The sequence below is a fragment of the Capricornis sumatraensis genome, chromosome 21 (assembly GCF_032405125.1).
Source record: "Capricornis sumatraensis isolate serow.1 chromosome 21, serow.2, whole genome shotgun sequence".
In the NCBI taxonomy this organism is placed as follows: domain Eukaryota; kingdom Metazoa; phylum Chordata; class Mammalia; order Artiodactyla; family Bovidae; genus Capricornis; species Capricornis sumatraensis.
This window is the reverse complement of record NC_091089.1, coordinates 59,457,616-59,475,725: the sequence shown is the minus strand read 5'-3', so window position 1 is coordinate 59,475,725 and position 18,110 is coordinate 59,457,616. Positions and strand designations below refer to the sequence as shown.

At 45.1% G+C, this 18,110-nt stretch overlaps 1 protein-coding gene across 2 annotated transcripts in view; it reads left to right on the top strand.

Annotated features, from left to right (window-relative positions):
* The window catches only part of ATP8B1 (ATPase phospholipid transporting 8B1), a 54,385-nt gene that overhangs the window by 18,968 nt on the left and 17,307 nt on the right, over positions 1–18,110 (top strand). Inside the window, exons 11-16 of one of the 2 annotated variants that reach the window (XM_068993733.1) lie at positions 674–864; positions 4,049–4,257; positions 5,438–5,481; positions 6,540–6,696; positions 13,688–13,876; positions 16,011–16,123. In XM_068993733.1, the coding sequence (XP_068849834.1) occupies positions 674–864; positions 4,049–4,257; positions 5,438–5,481; positions 6,540–6,696; positions 13,688–13,876; positions 16,011–16,123 (903 nt within the window). Of the gene's footprint in view, positions 1–673; positions 865–4,048; positions 4,258–5,437; positions 5,486–6,539; positions 6,697–13,687; positions 13,877–16,010; positions 16,124–18,110 lie in introns of both variants that reach the window. The other variant, XM_068993734.1, reaches the window with a different exon arrangement.

Below are 18,110 nucleotides of genomic sequence, written 5' to 3'. Positions count from 1 at the left end.
CCCCAAACATGATGTTATTGCTCAAAGGAAAAGTTGTTGAGATAATGTTCCATATTATGAGAATGTTTAAGGATTTGAATATAAAACACCACCTTCTCTTCTGAAAGATAATTTTAGGAATAAAACCTTACCTTGTATATGGTAGGTAGGATAAATTAATCAACCACAGAAATGAATAGGCTTTCAAAGCATTCTTTCTGTTTATTTATTTACCTTTTGGCCTTGCCACACGGGGCATACGGGAGCTTAGTTCCCTGAGCAGGGGTCGAACTTGGTTAAGCACAGAGTCTTAACCACTGGACCGCCAGAAAAGTCCCCTCAAGGAGTTGTTATGGCATTGTCTCTATTTTAAGTGAGTTTGTTGTTGCTGCTCAAGTCACTAAGTTGTGTCCAACTCTGCAACCCCATGGACTCTGTCCTCCCCTGGCTCCCAGAGTTTGCTCATATTCATGTCCGTTGAGTCAGTGATACTATCTAACCATTTCATCCTCTGCCGTCCCCTTCTCCTCTTGCTTTCAATCTTTGGAGCATCAGCATCTTTTGTGTTGCCTTTACAGCGTACCGAATTATCATACACATGTAAAGTATTGAGTAAGGTAAATTAGAGTCTGCACAACGCATGGGACTGGGAATGTGTCCTTAGCATTAAGCCTGACTACTGTGTGTCTTTCAGATCTTTGTTGTTCTCATCTTGCTTTCTGCGGGTCTTGCCATCGGCCATGCTTACTGGGAAGCTCAAGTTGGCAATTTTTCCTGGTACCTCTATGATGGAGAAGACTCTACACCCTCCTACCGTGGATTTCTAAATTTCTGGGGCTACATCATTGTTCTCAACACCCTGGTGCCCATCTCTCTCTATGTCAGGTAAGGCTGACTTCTCTTTGGCCTTCTGCTTTAAGAGAAGAATTTGGTACACCTTGCCAATTCAGCACCTTCAATTTTGGCAATACTTGTTTTAAAGGTCGTAAGGAACAAATAAGAAAAGAGCTCTCACTTCAGAATTGAGGGTGATCTGGGCAGAGGAAATTCACACTGCATGTCTGCTCCATGCTAGGCACTGCATCTTGTATCTTGACCTCTTGACAGATAAAGCTACTGGAGTTCAGAGGTCAAGCGCCACTCCTGCAGTCCCTTTCTTGGCAGGATTCCTTCTGACTGGGCTCCAAAGCTCAAGCTCAAGCATCAGAAAGAGCTGGATGAAGATTTAGATGTCATGGAATAACTTCGTTGTTCTCCATTTCAGGACCCATCCTAACCTCTTTTCTGTATCTTCTGTATCACTACCTGGTATATCTCCAGCTTGTAAAACTCACTGGGCTTCCTGAACGCTGCCTCCCACATTTCACCTCTCAAAATGTTCTTTCTCATCTCAACCCCAACTGTGATAAAAGAGGGTCCTATGTCTGATAGATGGTCATCACCTTGTTTTCTGATACTTTCTCCTTTTTTGCTTTCTTAATATCAAGTTTCACTGTCTCTGGTTAGTTGAACTTTAAACCACTGGGAGAAAAATAGTGCCTTGAAATATCCCCAGCAGCCAGAGTCTGCTCTTGGTTCCCATAAGTAATAGCCCAGAGGCATATAAGACTGCATGCACACCTGTAATTAGAAGTGTTTGTTTTACTTTAATTTTATTACACGTACATTTGTTTTAGTGTTAATTTTATTAGCTGTAGTTACTATCGCTCTTTTCATGTGAAGTAAAGCCCTGGGGAGCCATGTGTTTGCAGTTACTTTGAAAAAAAACTGAGATGATTTTACCTTTGTTAGGGGGACTACTATACAGACTGTTTCATCTGTATTTGTACATACGTATTAGGGCCTCTCTGGTGGCTCAGACGGTGAAGAATCTGCCTGCAGCGCAGGAGATCTGGTTTTGATCCCTGGGTCGAGAAGATCCCCTGGAGAAGGGAAAGCCAACCCACTCCAGTGTTCTTAAATGTAAAAGTGTTAGTTGCTCAGTCCTTTCTGACTCTGTGACGCCATGGACTGTACCCCACCAGACTCCTCCATCCATGGAATTCTCTAGACAAGAATACTGGAGTGAGTTGCCATTCCCTTCTCCAGGGGATCTTCCCAACCCAGGGATCGAACCTGGGTCTCCCGCATTGCAGGCATATTCTTTACCATCTGAGCCACCAGGGAAGCCCCCAGCATTGTTGCCTGGAGAATTCCATGATCAGAGGAGCCTGGCAGGCCCATGGGGCCACAAAAAGTTGAACATGACTGAGCGACTGACACTTTCACACATGTATATTATACGTAAACCGTATATGGAGTTTTAGGTTTTAAAAAGTCATGTCATGTGATTAATATGATTTTTTTGTTGGTTTGTTTCTCTTGGAAGCAAAGGTCCTTTTGAAGCATACGTCAGTCAGGTCATTTCACATAGTATCTCTGTTCTGCTTTTAGCCCCACAGTAGCTTTCTGTCTCATTCAGAATAGACTGACTGCAGTCACTCTGCGCCCACAGGCCCATGGGACCCACTGCACTGCCCTGCATACCCGGTCATGACCTGCACCTCCACCCACTCCCCAGGCTCCCTCACCTCGAGCCTCCTTGAACGTCTCAGTGGTATCAGCACCTGCCCCAGGGCCTTTGCACTAGCTCTGACCACTCCCTGGAATATCCTTTCCCTCCCATATCTACATGGTTGCTCTTTCATTTCCTTGAGAGCTGTGCTCAAAGCTCACCTTATACCCCTGGCTATTCCTGACCCTCTCTGTCTTCAACATCACTTCCTCTGCCTGTCGGTCTCTGCCTCTCTTTACGGTGCTTTGATTTTCTACAGACGATTCTCACCATCTAATATAGTATATATTTACTTGAGGGCAGGGATTTTTCTCTCTTTTGTTTATTGACGTATCCCCCGTACCTAGGATGATGTCTGGTAATACTAGGCACTCATGAAGCATATAAGGGAGCAGAAAAGAAGGGAGTTACTTTTCCATCTGTTTAGTTCCATTCTTTACAGACATCCTTTGCCCACTGAATAGTGGCTGGATGTGTAAGCACCTTCCTTAAAACTGAGATGGATTTAATCAATTATAGTTTTCAAGTAGGAATGATCCTTTTAGAGTACTGTATTTTGGACATTCTATAATCTTATAAGAGTTTAGGAATATATGAAAAATGAGCTTCTCTGGTGGCTCAGATGGTAAAGAATCTGCCTGCAATTCAGGAGACCGAGGTTTGATCCCTGGGTTGGGAATATCCCCTGAAGATGGACATGGCAACCCACTCCAGTGTTCTTGCCTGGAGAATTAGAGGAGCCTGGTGGGCTTCAGTCAATGGGGTCCCAAAGAGTCGGACACAACTGAGTGACTAACAGTTTCACTCACAAAGTGGGTAAATGACAAGGACCTACTGTTTAGCACAGGAAACTATATTCCATATCTTGTAATAACCTCTAATGGAAAAGAATCTGAAAAAGAATATATATATGTGCATGTTCCTCAAAAAATGTATATTGCTGAATCACTTTGCTATATACCAGAAACTAACACAGCACTGCAAATTAACTGTACTTCAATTTAAAAAATGTTAAAAAAAAATTTTTTTTAACAGTGTGCAGTTGCAACTTGTGGGTTATCTGCCAAATGTCCTTTGTGCTACTCGAGAGCACACAGTGGGCTCTCACTCCTTTTGCCTCCAATTGAGGGCAGAGTTGAACATACCTTTCCATCGTCCCTGGGTGCGATGGGGACTGAGAGAAGTGAGCAGATACCGTCTCATGGGGGGGGGGAGGGTACCCCCTGCAGTGTTAGTTACCGCGTCACCCACACGTGCTGTGTGTTCTGAACAGAGGTTTCCATGGCTGGATGTGCTCAGGAGTTTGTAGGAAACCACCTCGAGAGGACACTTTGACCTTGAAGCTGGAGAAAGATGTGTTTGGTCAGGAGAACCCAAAGGCTGGGCACAGGGGTCACTGCAGGGCTGGTCTCCCTGTAGATGAGTAGCTTGCTCCTATCGCAAAGCAAGGACAAAATCCACTGCCTGCCGCTCATATCTGAGAGCTCGATTGAAAGTAATCTTTTATCTTGCTAGCGTGGAGGTGATTCGTCTTGGCCAGAGTTACTTCATCAACTGGGACCTGCAGATGTACTATCCTGAGAAGGACACGCCCGCAAAGGCGAGAACCACCACGCTGAATGAGCAGCTCGGGCAGATCCATTACATCTTCTCAGACAAGACGGGGACCCTCACGCAGAACATCATGACCTTTAAGAAGTGCTGCATCAACGGGCAAATTTACGGTGAGCAGAAGCTGTTACTCCGTCTCTGGACGTGTGCGACCAGAGGCTGCCTCCCTGGAGTGGTCCCCTCCCAGTGCAAAGCTCTGGTGGTTATTCTGGTGATGTTTCTCAAGCAGCATCACTGGAGCATGTGGGGAGGTGAGGAGTCAGAATTAGGTATATATTCCTCAAAAAGTTAGCTTGCCATGTGATCCAGCAAGTTTGCTCCTGGTTACACACCCGAAAGAACCAAAAGCAGGGACTTGAACAGGTATTTGTACATCCATGTCCGTAGTAGCGTTATTCATAATAGGGGAGGTGTAGTAGTAACTTAAAGTGTCCATCAGTGGATGAATGGATGGAAAATGTGATGTATACACACAGTGGAATATTATACAGTCTTGAAAAGGAAGGAGAATGTGACACATTATGACACGGATGAACTCTGAGGTTATTATGCTACGTGAAATAAGCCAGACACAAAAGGAAGCATACTGTATGATTCCATTTCTTCGAGGCACTTGGAGAAGTCAAATTCGGAAAGCTAGAGAGTAGAATGGTGATTGCCAGGGTTTAAGGGAAGAAGGGAATGAGGAATTAGTGTTTAATGAAAACGGCATTTTCCTTTCGATGAAGGAGCCATCGAGATGGATGGTGCTGAAGGCTGTACAGCAGTGTGATTGTACTTACTGCCACTGAACTGTCCATTTAAAAATAGTTGAGATGAAATTCCCTGGTGGTCCAGTGCTTAGGACTCCGTACTTCCACTGCTGGGGGCCTGGATTCGACCCCTTATCAGGGAACTAAGATCCCACAAGCCTCGAGGCACGGCCAGAAAACAAACAACGAAATAGTTGAGATGGTAGACTTTGTTTTTCATCACAATTATATTTTAAAAATTGATTTCCATTCTAATATTCTGAAATATGCTATATATTTATAAAAATTACAAGGCTAGTGCTGCATTCAAAGTGGATGCCCATAACATTTAAATATTTAAAAACAATATAATTATTTTAAAAGCTATGAGAACATCATAAATTTCCCCTTGGAGGAAACGTTTTGCTGTGAGCTGCTGATTCACAGAATGTCAGTGAGGAAGGCGGGATGCTGAGGGCTTGAGGAAGGGGCCCGGCTGACAGGCTCCCAGATGGGCTATGAGACCCGTTGATTGAATTTGTTTTATCCTGTTTGTTCCCAGGAGACCATCGAGATGCTTCTCAGAATAGTCATAGCAAAATAGAGGTGAGTCCTTTCACACACGAAGTCGTTTGAGGTGTGTATGACTTTCCTGGGCTGTAACAAGCTCCCATAGAATAGGTGTCTTACAGCAATAGGAATGTATTCCCGCACAGCTCTGGAGGCCAGAAGTTTGAATGGAGGAGTCAGCAGGCGCACACTCCCTCTGGGATCTCTGGGGCGGAATCCGTCGTGGCCTCTTCCTGGGCTCTGGCGGTTGCCTGCAGTCCTGGGCCCTTGGCCGGCAGACGCATTACTCAGAAGTCTGCCTCTGTCATCACACGGCCTTCCTTCTCCCTGTGTGTCTGTCCAGATTTCCTTCTGTTTATAAAGACACCAGTCGTTGGGTTGTGTGCGTCTGTGCTCAGTCGCTCAGTCATGTCTGACTCTTTGCAACCCTATGGACTGTAGCTCACCAGTCTCCTCTATCCTTGGGATTTTCCAAGCAAGAAGACTATAGTGGGTTGCCATGCCCTCCTCCAGGAGATCTTCCTGACCCAGAGATCAAGCCCACATGTCTTGCATTTCCTGCATTGCAGGTGGACTCGTTACCACTGAGCCACCAGACCAGTCCCTAGATTAGGGTCTCTCTAATCCATTTAACCTCATCTTTGCTTTTCGTTTTTTACACTGGGGTATAGTTGATTAATAATGTGTTAGTTTCAGGTGTACAGCAAAGTCATTCAGTTATTTAATATATACATGTATCTATTCTTTTTCAAAATCTTTTCCCATTTAGGTTATTACAGAGTATTGAGTATAGTTCCTTGTGCTCAGTATAAACTTCCTCTTGATTACATCTACCAAGACCTTATTTCCAAAGAAGGTCCTATTCCCAGGTACCAGGGGTTAGGACTGCAACATATCTTTTTTTTGGGGGGGACGCAATTTGACTCACACCAGGCTATGTTAAAACAGATATGAGCCTCTGGACACTTCAGAACATATTAAAATCCTAAGGGGATGTTTGCATGAAGACACAGCTTCCAAGAAAAGTTCCTATCATTTGTGAAGCCCGAGTCGTCTGTTTTACACGACCATTTTCCCTTCTCCGTTTCTTTCAGCCAGTGGATTTTAGCTGGAATACGTTCGCCGATGGGAAGCTCGCATTTTACGACCATTATCTCATCGAGCAGATCCAGTCGGGGAAGGAGCCAGAGGTGCAGCAGTTCTTCTTCCTGCTGGCGGTGTGTCACACCGTCATGGTGGACAGGCTCGACGGTGAGTGTCGCTGTCGCATCTTGGACACTGGAGACCAGTTTTTTTTTGTTTTTAGTTGACAGGGAACTCGTGCTTGGGACTCGAATGCATATGAAGAGTTGTGTGAACTAGAGGCGTTTCAGTTAGGTTTCATTACTGAGACATCTTCATCTTATACCCCAGAGACGTACACGGCTTACGTGGCATCCTCCAGGGAGACTTGCCCTCTAGATCCTGGGTTCTATTTCCTATGGGTAGGTCTTTGCCATAGATATCCTGCAGAAGGCTTTTCGGATGTAAGGCTTCTTCTTCCTAGCAAGTGTCATTTTGGTCTGTTTACCCAGAAGCCAGCGGATGAAACAACTAGACCAGATCACCGACTCCTTTCTCCCTGCACCTGGAGAAAAGGACGAATGGATAGCAGTCCAGCTGTCGTCAAGTCCTTCCCAGAACCCAGATACCTCCAAATTAAATGACTTCTGAAAATTCAGTGAATTCTGAAAAGCAGAATTCTTTTTTGTGTTTGTTAATTTTTAAAGAAAATTATAGTTGGTTTATACTGTTGTATTAATTTCTGCTGTATAGCAAAGTGATTCAGTTACACAGGTATATACATTTTTATGTTTCATAGTGTTTTCCATTATGGTTTATCATAGGATATTGAATATAGTTCCTGGTGCTATGCAATCAGACCTTGTTGTATATCCATCCTGTAGAATAGTTTGTACCTGCTGACCCCAAACCCCAATCCATCCTCCTCCACACTCCCTCTCCCTTGGCAACCGCAAGTCTGTTCTCTCTCTGAGATTGCTCCTGCTTCCTGGATAAGTCCGTGTCGTACTTTTGATCCCGCATGTGAGTGATACCACATGGTATTTGTCTTTCTCTTTCCAACTTACTTCACTTAGCATGACAACCTCCAAGTTCACCCGTGTTGCTGTAACTGGCATTGTTTTGTTCTTTTTTGTGGCTGAGCAGTATTCCAGTGCGTGTGCGCACACACACCACATCTTCTTTATCCGTTCATCTGTCAGCGGGCGTTTATGTCGTTGCTGTGTCTGCAGAATTCTTAAATGCAGCTTGTGCCAGCTTTGTTACCTCAAGACGGTCCAGTATCAATGAAAGCTAGGTATCTTATCACCTATTCACACAATGATACATTACATAAATACATATGTGCATTCTGGAAAGAGCCAAAAGTGCCCCTTTCTTATGTGCATTCTCCACTTTTGGGCTTCCCTGGTGGCTCAGGTGGTAAAAAAGCTGCCTGCAATGCAGGAGATCAGGATTTGACCCTTGAGTCAGGAAGATCTCCCGGTGGAGAGAATGGCAACCCACTCTAGTATTCTTCCCTGGAGAATTCCACAGACAGAGGAGCCTGGTAGGCTACAGTCTGCTGCTGCTGCTCCTAAGTCGCTTCAGTCGTGTCCGACTCTGTGTGACCAAATAGATGGCAGCCCATCAGGCTCCGCCATCCCTGGGATTCTCCAGGCAAGAACACTGGAGTGGGTTGCCATTTCCTTCTCCAATGCAGGAAAGTGGAAAGTGAAAGTGAAGTCACTCAGTTGTGTCCGACTCTTCGCGACCCCATGGACTGCAACCTACCAAACTCCTCGTCCATGGGGTTCTCCAGGCAAGAGTACTGGAGTGAGGTGCCATTGCCTTCTCCAAGGCTACAGTCTATGGGGTCATAAAGAGTCAAATCCAACTGAGTGACTATCACTTACTTATTCTCCACTTTAATCAACTCAGCATAGGAACGGATGTCCTTTCTTGTTTTCTGATTCTGAGGTTTCATATGTAGATGATGAAATCTTCAGAGGAGACATAAAAAACTAAATGTATAGAAGCTATGTGTATCTTGCAGCAAGTTTCAAAGACACTCATTCTCCAAGGATGAATCTAATTGTGCAATAAAGCTGAGATAACAGCAGAATTCAGGTTGGGTAGATACATGGAAGGGGCTATTAACAGGCCAAATCAGAGAGATAGAAAAAGGTAAGATCAGGTCACGAATAACTGAAGCAGAGGTCAAAATCTATTTGACTGTCTAAGCACATTTTACTCGTATGATAAGAATCAAGTATGATATTTTTAAGCAACTGGGTTCTCTTAGTTTTTGGCTCATTTGTAAGTTTATTCTACTTTTTTTTTTTTTTGGAGTGTGTGGTGGTATTATTTTGAAAGTTAACCTGCCAACTTAAGCAAGTGTGTATACATCTGCGGTCTCCATTTCCTTCTTTCTCCACTGGGATTTCACGGGAAGAGTCCTGGGCTCTGTGCTGGAGGTGGGCGGTCCCCGTCTGGGTTCTTGCCATAACACACAAGGCAGCCTAGCGTTTTCTGCTGGGCAGTGGTTTCCTGCATGTCACGGGAGGAGGGCTGGAGTTCAAAGTCCTTTCCAGCCTGATAATGTGCAGCTCTTTGTCCCACTGTCCACCGAGGCAGAATTGTACACCCCGAGGCATCTTGCCCCATGCAGCACATCACAGGCAAATTGCTCTGGACGCTGAAAGTGGAGGCGAGTTGGATTTCTAAGCACAGGAAGTGAAGGAGAGTCTGATTTTGTCTTCGACCAATAAAAGCACCTTGAAAGGGTCCATGGGAAGGGACCTTGGGGATAACAACTCCCAATGTGACAGCTGAGAAATTCAGCCCCAGAAAGCACCCAGTACCTCCTTGAGCTTGGACGACAGGTGAAAGCTCATTTTAGCCGAGTCCTCTCGCTCTGCCGTGCCGGTGCGCCGTTGCTCTTTCGCTCTCAGTTTCCCGCTTTTGCAATAGTGGAGATTGGCTCTTCGGTCATTATGCATAATAAGAGCAACGAGGGGACGCTCAGCAGACAGGGGGTGTGGCCCACGTGTTGCGTGTGTGTAGGAGGGCACGCGGCGGCTGAGTGTGGAGCAGCTGTGGTGGTTTTCTGCGGCTCTACCCTAGATGCCCACAGCGCAGTGGCTTGGATCATCCATTCCTTCGCCCACAGCTCTTTAGATGAGATGTCTGCGCAGGGCATGATGGGGTTCTGTGCCAAGGACCTCCCTAAAATCCAGGTCCAGCCACTCAGCATCCTCTTCCAAGTTGAGAGCAGGATCCAGTGCTCTGGGGTTGCAGGACTGAGGTCTCCATTTCCTCGCTGGCTCTTAGCTGGGGCTGCTGTCTGCTCCCACAGGCCTCTCTCTCTTTCCTTGCCTCGTGGGTTCCCCCATCTTCAAAACCAGCCACCGAGAATCTCCCTCCCATCCACACCTTTCATGCTTCAGTCTCTCTCTCCCTGGGAAGAAGCCAGTCCCTTTGGAGGACTAGGGCTTCCCTGGTGGCTCAGCTGATAAAGAATCCACTGGCAATGTGGGAGACCCCTGGGTTGGGAAGATGCCCTGGAGAAGGGAAGAGCTACCCACTCCAGTATTCCAGCCTGGAGAATGGGGGCTCTGTGGACTATAGTCCATGGGGTCTCAAAGAGTCGGACATGACTGAGCGACTTGCACTTCACTTTGAAATTAAGACACTTGCTCCTTGGAAGAAAAGCTATGACCAACCTAGACGGCATATTAAAAACCAGAGCCATTACTTTGCCAACAAAGGTCCCTCTAGTCAAAGCTATGATTTTTCCAGTAATCATGTATGGATGTGAGAGTTGGACTGTGAAGAAAGCTGAGCGCTGAAAAATTGATGCTTTTGAACTGTGGTGTTGGAGAAGACTCTTGAGAGTCCCTTGGACTGCAAGGAGATCCAACCAGTCCATCCTGAAGGAGATCAGTCCTGGGTGTTCATTGGAAGGACTGATGTTGAAGCTGAAACTCCAATACTTTGGCCACCTGATGTGAAGAGCTGACTCACTGGAAAAGACCCTGATGGTGGGAAAGATTGAAGGGGGGAGGAGAAGGAGACGACAGGATGAGATGGCTGGATGGCATCACCAACTCAACAGACATAAGTTTGAGCAAGCTCTGGGAGTTGGTGATGGACAGGGAGGCCTAGCGTGCTGCAGTCCATGGGGTCACAAAGAGTCAGACAGGACTGAGCACTGAAAGGAACTGAACTGACTGGACTTGAGACTAACCCAATTAGTTTAGGAACACTCAGATAATCTCCTTATCTTATAGTCAACAGATTTGGACCTTAATTATATCTGTAAAATCCCTTCCCAGCAATACTGTGATTAGAGTTTGCTTGAATAACTGGGAGAAAGTGTGTGTATACAGGGGCGGGGTGGGGGCCATCATATACTCCTGCCCTTGCAGAGGCTGAGAACAGAGTTTGAAAAGAAAGAAGAAAGAAAATGATGTCTCTCAGTCGTGTCTGACTCTTTGCAACCCCATCGACTGTAGCCTGCCAGGCTCCTCCGTCCATGGGATTTTCCAGGCGAGAATACTGGAGTGGGTTGCCATTTCCAGAGTTTGAAAGGCTTGGAGATATTGTCTTCACCTGAAGGCCTGAAGTATGGATGCACCATGAGATTGTGATTAGAGAGATGAGTTTTAGAAGTTTGGAGCCAGGACACATCAGATCAGTAAGGAAACTTAGGACCTGGATTAGTGAGAGTCTTTAGGAAGGACAAGCAAGTTACAAATGAGGTGGATATTCAGCCTGAGAAGTAACTTGTTTTAAGACTTGTGACTAGAATTACCAGCCACAGAAAGCTATGGAATCAGGATAATAAGAGGTGAGGTTTGTTGTTTGAACATCTTTTTAATTTGAATCAGTTCCATGATCCACAAATTAGCTTGTACAAGAAAAGAAAGTCTCTGGTTGTGCCTCGGTGTGGGGTAAATAAAGAATTTTCTTACAGGAAAGGTTTCAGGGGGTTAATTTTTAGTCCGGATTTCCTCCTGCAAACATCAAGTTGGAGTTTGGACCAGATCTCTGAAGTTTCTCCCATCTCTGTTATTTGGCAATCCTGTGATTCCATTACTAGAACAAAATGGAAGGGTTTTCTTTTAATGATAAAAATATCAGTGTTTGCTCCAGATAGGATTGTCTTTGCTCATGGGAAATTTACCACCTTTTATCATTTTGTTCCTTTTTTTCTGTTGGAATAAGTTTGCCTTCAGTATGATGTAATATATCCCTGCCAGTGAAACCTGCTGATGGGAGGGGACTGATCTCACTGCTGCTTGTTTAGCTCTGGTTAAATATTTTACCATCTGGCATGTGTGTGTGTTTGTAGAATGACTGGATTTAGCAAGTGCATTTGTAACTTCTGGTGTGTGTCTTTCTGGGTGAACAAACAGATACCAGCCTCATCTTTAATTAGTATTTGGGAGTGATGAATATTGGCTTAGAGTGAACCATCTGAGTTTGTCTGTCAAGGGAGGAGAATGTGAGGATGGGGCATTTAGCTCTACCAATAGCCTGCTTCCCTGGTGGCTCAGACAGTAAAGAATCCGCCTGCAATGAAGGAGACCTGGGTTCAGTCCCTGGGTTGGGAAGATCCTCTGGAGAAGGAAATGGCAGCCCACTCCAGTGGAGAATGCCTGGAGAATCCGCATGGACAGAAGTGGGCTACAGTCCACAGGGTTGCCAAGAGTCAGACACGACTGAGTGATTAAGCACACAGCCTTTCACCCTGGAGCGTCCGCCCTCCCCTATGGACAAACGGCGTAAAGAGATGCCCGTCTGTGGGCTGCAGCCTGGTCAAACCGTGGTGGACAATGAAATGCCTTTTCCTGTGAAAATTTGTCTGACCATAGACATACTTTTCATTCTACTTGGAGGTGGAAAAATGAAGAGTTGAAAAACACAAACTCTTGGATAGGGAGAGCTTTTTAAAAAAAATTTTTTTTTTTTTACTGACATACAAAGATAAGCATATAGCTCAGTGAATTTTTACCAGCTGAATACTCCGTTGTCATGTACACCCAGATTTTTACAAACACAACATCATACATCCCTTTGACGCCCTTCCCTGTTCCCTCTCTGTCATTGCCCCTCCAGAGGTGACTACTGTCCTGACTTTGAATAGTGCGGGTAAGCTTTGTCTGCGGGGGGTTCGTGTAGATGGAGTTACGTGGTTACGCGCTTGTGCTGTCTGCCTTCTTCACTCGGCATTGAGAGGTTTGCTTCTGTTGTGAAGCAAGTTTGCAAGTTGTGAAATAAATGTGGTTTCCCATTATTTAACTTTCAAAATCAAGATATTGAACAGATTGATACATTGTGAGATTTTTTTTAAATTAGGAGACTATTGCTAAGGTGAAGAAGGTTTTAGAGAGAAGATAACCTGGTACTACAATCCTTTTAGAGAGCAAGTGAGTAATGTATGTGACAACAGGCTTAAAAATTATCAGTGTTGTTTACCTCAGTGTTTTCATTACTAGGAAGCTATCCTTAGAAAACAGGAAACCTTTACACACGTATAGAATCCTTATTACAGTGTTATTTTTGGGAGTAAAAATATTATGGAAAGGCGGTCACACATTACATTCCCAGATTACATTTCTGGGAATAGAATTTTTAAAGCTGTGATAACATGCTCAAAATACAGTGTTAAAATCATCAGGATGTAAATGTATACTTAGCATGCCAGAAACTATTAGAGAAACAAGCATTTCCGGAAGGACAGAAAGAAATTATAAAAAGCTATCAATAGCGTTGCTCTTCCTCTGGATGGTGGGGTTATGAGATTTTCTTTTTTCCCCTATTCTTGGCCAGATTTTTTTTTCACTTCTAGTTCATATTACTGTTTATAATCAGAAATAAAAGTTTAAAAACTGTGACCATTGGCACACTCCTTAAGAATCAGCGGTGTGTTTTCTTGGGGATGTTTTGGGCTTTGCAACAGAGTTGGCCCTCTGTGTCCATGATGCAGGGTGCCAACTGTGTCTACTGTAGTCTGCCACTTTCTAGAAGGGACCAGAGCATCCATGGCATTCGTTATCTGCGGACGCTCCTGGAACCAATCCCCCATAGGTCTCAAGGGATCACTGGACATCCTCACCCCCCATGTGAACCGCACTGGTGAACACTCGCTGGCCAACTCAGCTTTTCTGGTCTTCTCTCTTGCCTCTTCTGTTAGGTCAACTCAACTACCAGGCAGCCTCTCCTGACGAGGGTGCTCTCGTAAGCGCCGCCAGGAACTTCGGCTTTGTCTTCCTCGCCAGGACCCAGAACACGATCACCATCAGTGAGCTGGGTACGGAGAGGACCTACCATGTTCTTGCCCTTTTAGACTTCAACAGTGACCGGAAGCGGATGTCTATAATTGGTAGGTCTCCCTCGGAGTATGTCTGTCAATCATTCGCTGAGATGGTGCCTATTGCACATTTTACTTAGCAACACCAGGATAAAACCGGCAATGAATGAGCCCCTTGGCTCCTGGAGGACTTCTGCAGACTTGTTGGAACTAGTGTTTCCTCGCTTCATTCTACACAATGTCCATCACTCAAGGGACAAACCGCAGTAGATCTGAACCTTGCGTCACGTCTTCAGCGACGTGGGCTGTCAGCTGTGAAACGTGGGTGGCAGCCCCGTGGCTGGGAGACCCCCAGCACGGGCTTTTCTATCGTGAGTGGCTCCACACATTTCTGCTGGGGGCTTGCGGGATGTCAGGGACAGGAAAACTGTAGCAGGAGAACAGCGAGGCTGTGCTTATGAATGAAGATTCTCCCCCTAGCTCAGGCACAACGTAACAGGAACCCAGGAAAAAGCAATGATCACTTCCTGATACTGAAATGTTTTCAGTTCATAGTGTGAAATCATTGCAAACTTACAGAAAACTTGCAAGAACGCTTTAAAGAATCCTGCAGTCTCTTCCGTGTCCAGTCGTCAGCATTGGTCACAAGTTCTTTGTCATTGTTATTTTGTTGTTCTTGTTTTCTGAACCATTTGAGAGTCAATTAGGGGCATTGAGGTCTAATGTCCCTTTCCCCCAAATACTTAAGTAGGTATTTCTTAAGATCAAGAAACTTCACTTATTGTTATGTCCAATATGGTGATCAGAATCAGAAAACTCAGCATTGCAGTGTTATTATCTAACCTACAGAGTGCTTTCAAATTTCGCCAGGGGTTTTCTTTCTGATTCAGGACTCCACCCAAGATGCCACGCTGCATTCAGTGATCATTACTCTGGCCTCCTTTATTCTGTGAGAGTTCCACAACCTGATTTTGATCTCCTGCACATTGACATTTTTGAAAAGCACAGGGCTGTTACCTTGCGGAAGGTCCCTCAGGTTGGGCTTGTCTCGTGTTCCTTCATGACTCGATGTAGATGGTGCCCTGTCGGCAGGAAGGGTGCCTAGACTGGTGCCGTGTCCTTCCCAGCACAGCATATCAGAAGGCACATGGTTGCAGGTCGCACCAGCTTGGATCACTTAGTTAAGGGACATCTGTAAGATTTTCCACCCTGAGGCTGACTTTTTAAATTGTATTTTTTAATTGGAGTATAAGCGGTTTACCATGTTGTGCTAGTTTCTGCTGTACAACAGTGTGACTCAGCCATAAGCACACACATTTCCCTCCTCTGGGCCTGCTGTCCCGCCCATAGAGGGCTGCACAGAGCTGAGCCCCCTTTGCTGTGCAGCAGGTTCCCACGAGCTGCTCATTGCACTCGCGGCCATGTGTGTGCGCCCGTGGTGCCCCTGCTTCCCCCTCCCCCCTCCCTTCCCCTCCCCTCCCCTCCCCTCCCCTCCCCTCCCCCACTCCCCTCCCCCACTCCCCTCCCCCACCATGCCCACAAGCCCCTTCTGTTTTCAGGGCAGGAACAGAGATTGACTTTTTAACCAATATAAAGGTTTAGCTGCTTCCTGGTTTAGTCTCATCTTACTGATACTATTACTGAGTTAAATGATTATCTCATTTTTACTGAGTGCTTCCTGTGGGCCTAACACTGATCTGGGCTGTGATGATCATGCCTGGCGTCTACCTGAAGAGAACTTAAAATCTAGTTAGTGGTGAGACACTTAATGCAATTAACGTACTTCAGAGATCAAAAAAGCCAAGAAAATGGTCATAAGGAGTCATGTTAATGGTCTGAGAATTAAAGGCAGTGAGTGTTGTGGATTTATAGATAAGAAAGATTTCTACTGGCTGGCAAGGACAAAGAAGTCTATATGGAAAAAACCAACACACAGTAGGGAGCCAATAAATATTTGCTGAAAGAATAAGCAGAAGTTTTGCATAGAAAACTGAGCTGACTAAAGGAATCTTTTCATATTTATTTCACTCTTACATTCTATGTAGGCTCACCAATTGTTGAGAGCAACATTTTTCTAGGTCCATTGCTTATTTTAAGCTAATTAGAAATGATTAGCACTGTAACCGTTCAGAAGATTAACTGTATAGTTTTCTTTTAAGAAAGAAACATTAACTTGATTTTTGGCTTTTCCTTCTCTCACTGCTAGTAAGAACCCCAGAAGGCAATATCAGGCTTTACTGTAAGGGTGCCGACACTGTGATTTATGAACGGTTACATCAAACGAATCCTACGAAACAAGAAACGCAGGATGCCCTGGATGTAAGTCTCACTTCCACTCTTTATGCCATGGATTCCCACCTTCCTTTCTGGTACTATCTCTGAAGCTGGAGTGAAAGCTTTGTGCTACCTGTTGACCCTTCTGTTGCTTTGGGGTAGTTGAGTGGAAAGAGCGCCCAAGTAGGAATATGGCAGGCTGCTTCTGATTCTGCCACAGAGGCTGACTTCCTAGGAAAGAGCTCAGTGCATCTAGGTTAGCAGGACCTGCAGGACTGACCCAGGAGAAAGGCTGGTCTTTCTTCCAGGGGCCTTAAGCGAGTTACATAACCATCCTGTGCTCTCGTCTCAGTATCTGTGTGGCCTCCAAGAATTCCAGTGTCCTATGTACAGTGAAGTCAAGAGAACATTCCTATAGGATGGGACATGATAAAGCAGTCCACTGGATAATCGATGTCTTTGTTAGAGAATCAGTTTGGTCTTCGTTACTTCACACTAGCTATTTTAGGGGATGATGTGGTCGCAAGAAAGTCAGACACGGGTGAGCAAATAAGCATGCACACATGCTTGGTTCAGGGATACTGCCATTTTTCAGAATGCTTCTGGAAATCTGAGAATTGTATACCCACCCTCATATTGTTTTGCCTTTATATAATGATGGCAGTGAAGCCTGGAGGGTGAATCATTAATTGCCTGTATGAACTATCCCCGGTCCCATCACTTTATGGCAAATAGATGGGGAAACAGGGAAAACAGTGGCTGACTTTATTTTTCTGGGCTCCAAAATCACTGCAGATGGTGATTGCAGACATGAAATTAAAAGACACTTACTCCTTGGATGGAAAGTTATGACCAACCTAGACAGCATATTAAAAAGCAGAGACATTACTTTGTCAGCAAAGGTCCATCTAGTCAAGGCTTTGGTTTTTCCAGTGGTCATGTATGGATGTGAGAGTTGGACTCTGAAGAAAGCTGAGCACCGAAGAATTGATGCTTTTGAACTGTGGTGTTGGAGAAGACTCTTGAGAGTCCCTTGGACTGCAAGGAGATTCAACCAGTCCATCCTAAAGGAGATCAGTCCTGGGTGTTCATTGGAAGGACTGATGTTGAAGCTGAAACTCCAATACTTTGGCCACCTGATGCAGAGAGCTGACTCATTTGAAAAGACCCTGATGCTGAGAAAGATTGAGGGCAGGAGGAGAAGGGGATGACAGAGGATGAGATGGCTGGATGGCATCACCGACACAATGGACATGGGTTTGGGTGGACTCTGGGAGTTGGTGATGGACAGGGAGGCCTGGCTTGCTGCAGTTCATGGGGTTGCAAAGAGTCGGACACGACTGAGTGACTGAACTGAACTGAACTATCCCTGCATGGGGATAGTTCATACATGGAGGGTTGGTGCAAGGGAAAGCAACTTGCAGTCCCCAGCACGTAGTCGGTGCTCAATAAAGAGGTCTTTTTTCCCTCCACTTGAAGGGTCTGAGTTTGGGGGCCAAAGATCCTTCAGAAAAAGTCCGATGAATATGTTGTTTACTAGGTGGGGTCACATTTTAAGGTTATATGTGTGTTGCTGAAGCAGTACAGTGGGTAATTCCTCATGAGAATTTGAACGAAGGCGGTCTAATCAAATACATGCAGAACTTGCCAAAGAGTCTGAAAGCAAGCCCTCACTTGGGTGAACCCGTTCTGCTATTTTGACTAGACAAGATGTGATTGTGAAGTAATGGAACATTTTTACTGGTTCACATTTAAGCTATTTTAAAATGGCTTAAATCTGTTTGCCATGATTAAACTTTAGACTCTTTTTCATGAAAATGTTTTATCTCAGCTTTAACCATGGTTCGTGTCATTCAGAACTGGTTTGAGGGACTAATGCTCGGTTGAGTTCATAGTCTCTGAACTTGTAACTGTTTGTGCGAACAAATTGTAAAGTTGTCAGGTCTGGTTCATAAAACCTTTCTACCACAAGGCACCATCCTTGGTCTCTTATTTTCTTAGTTGTTAAGGGTTTTTTGTTCATTCTCATGAC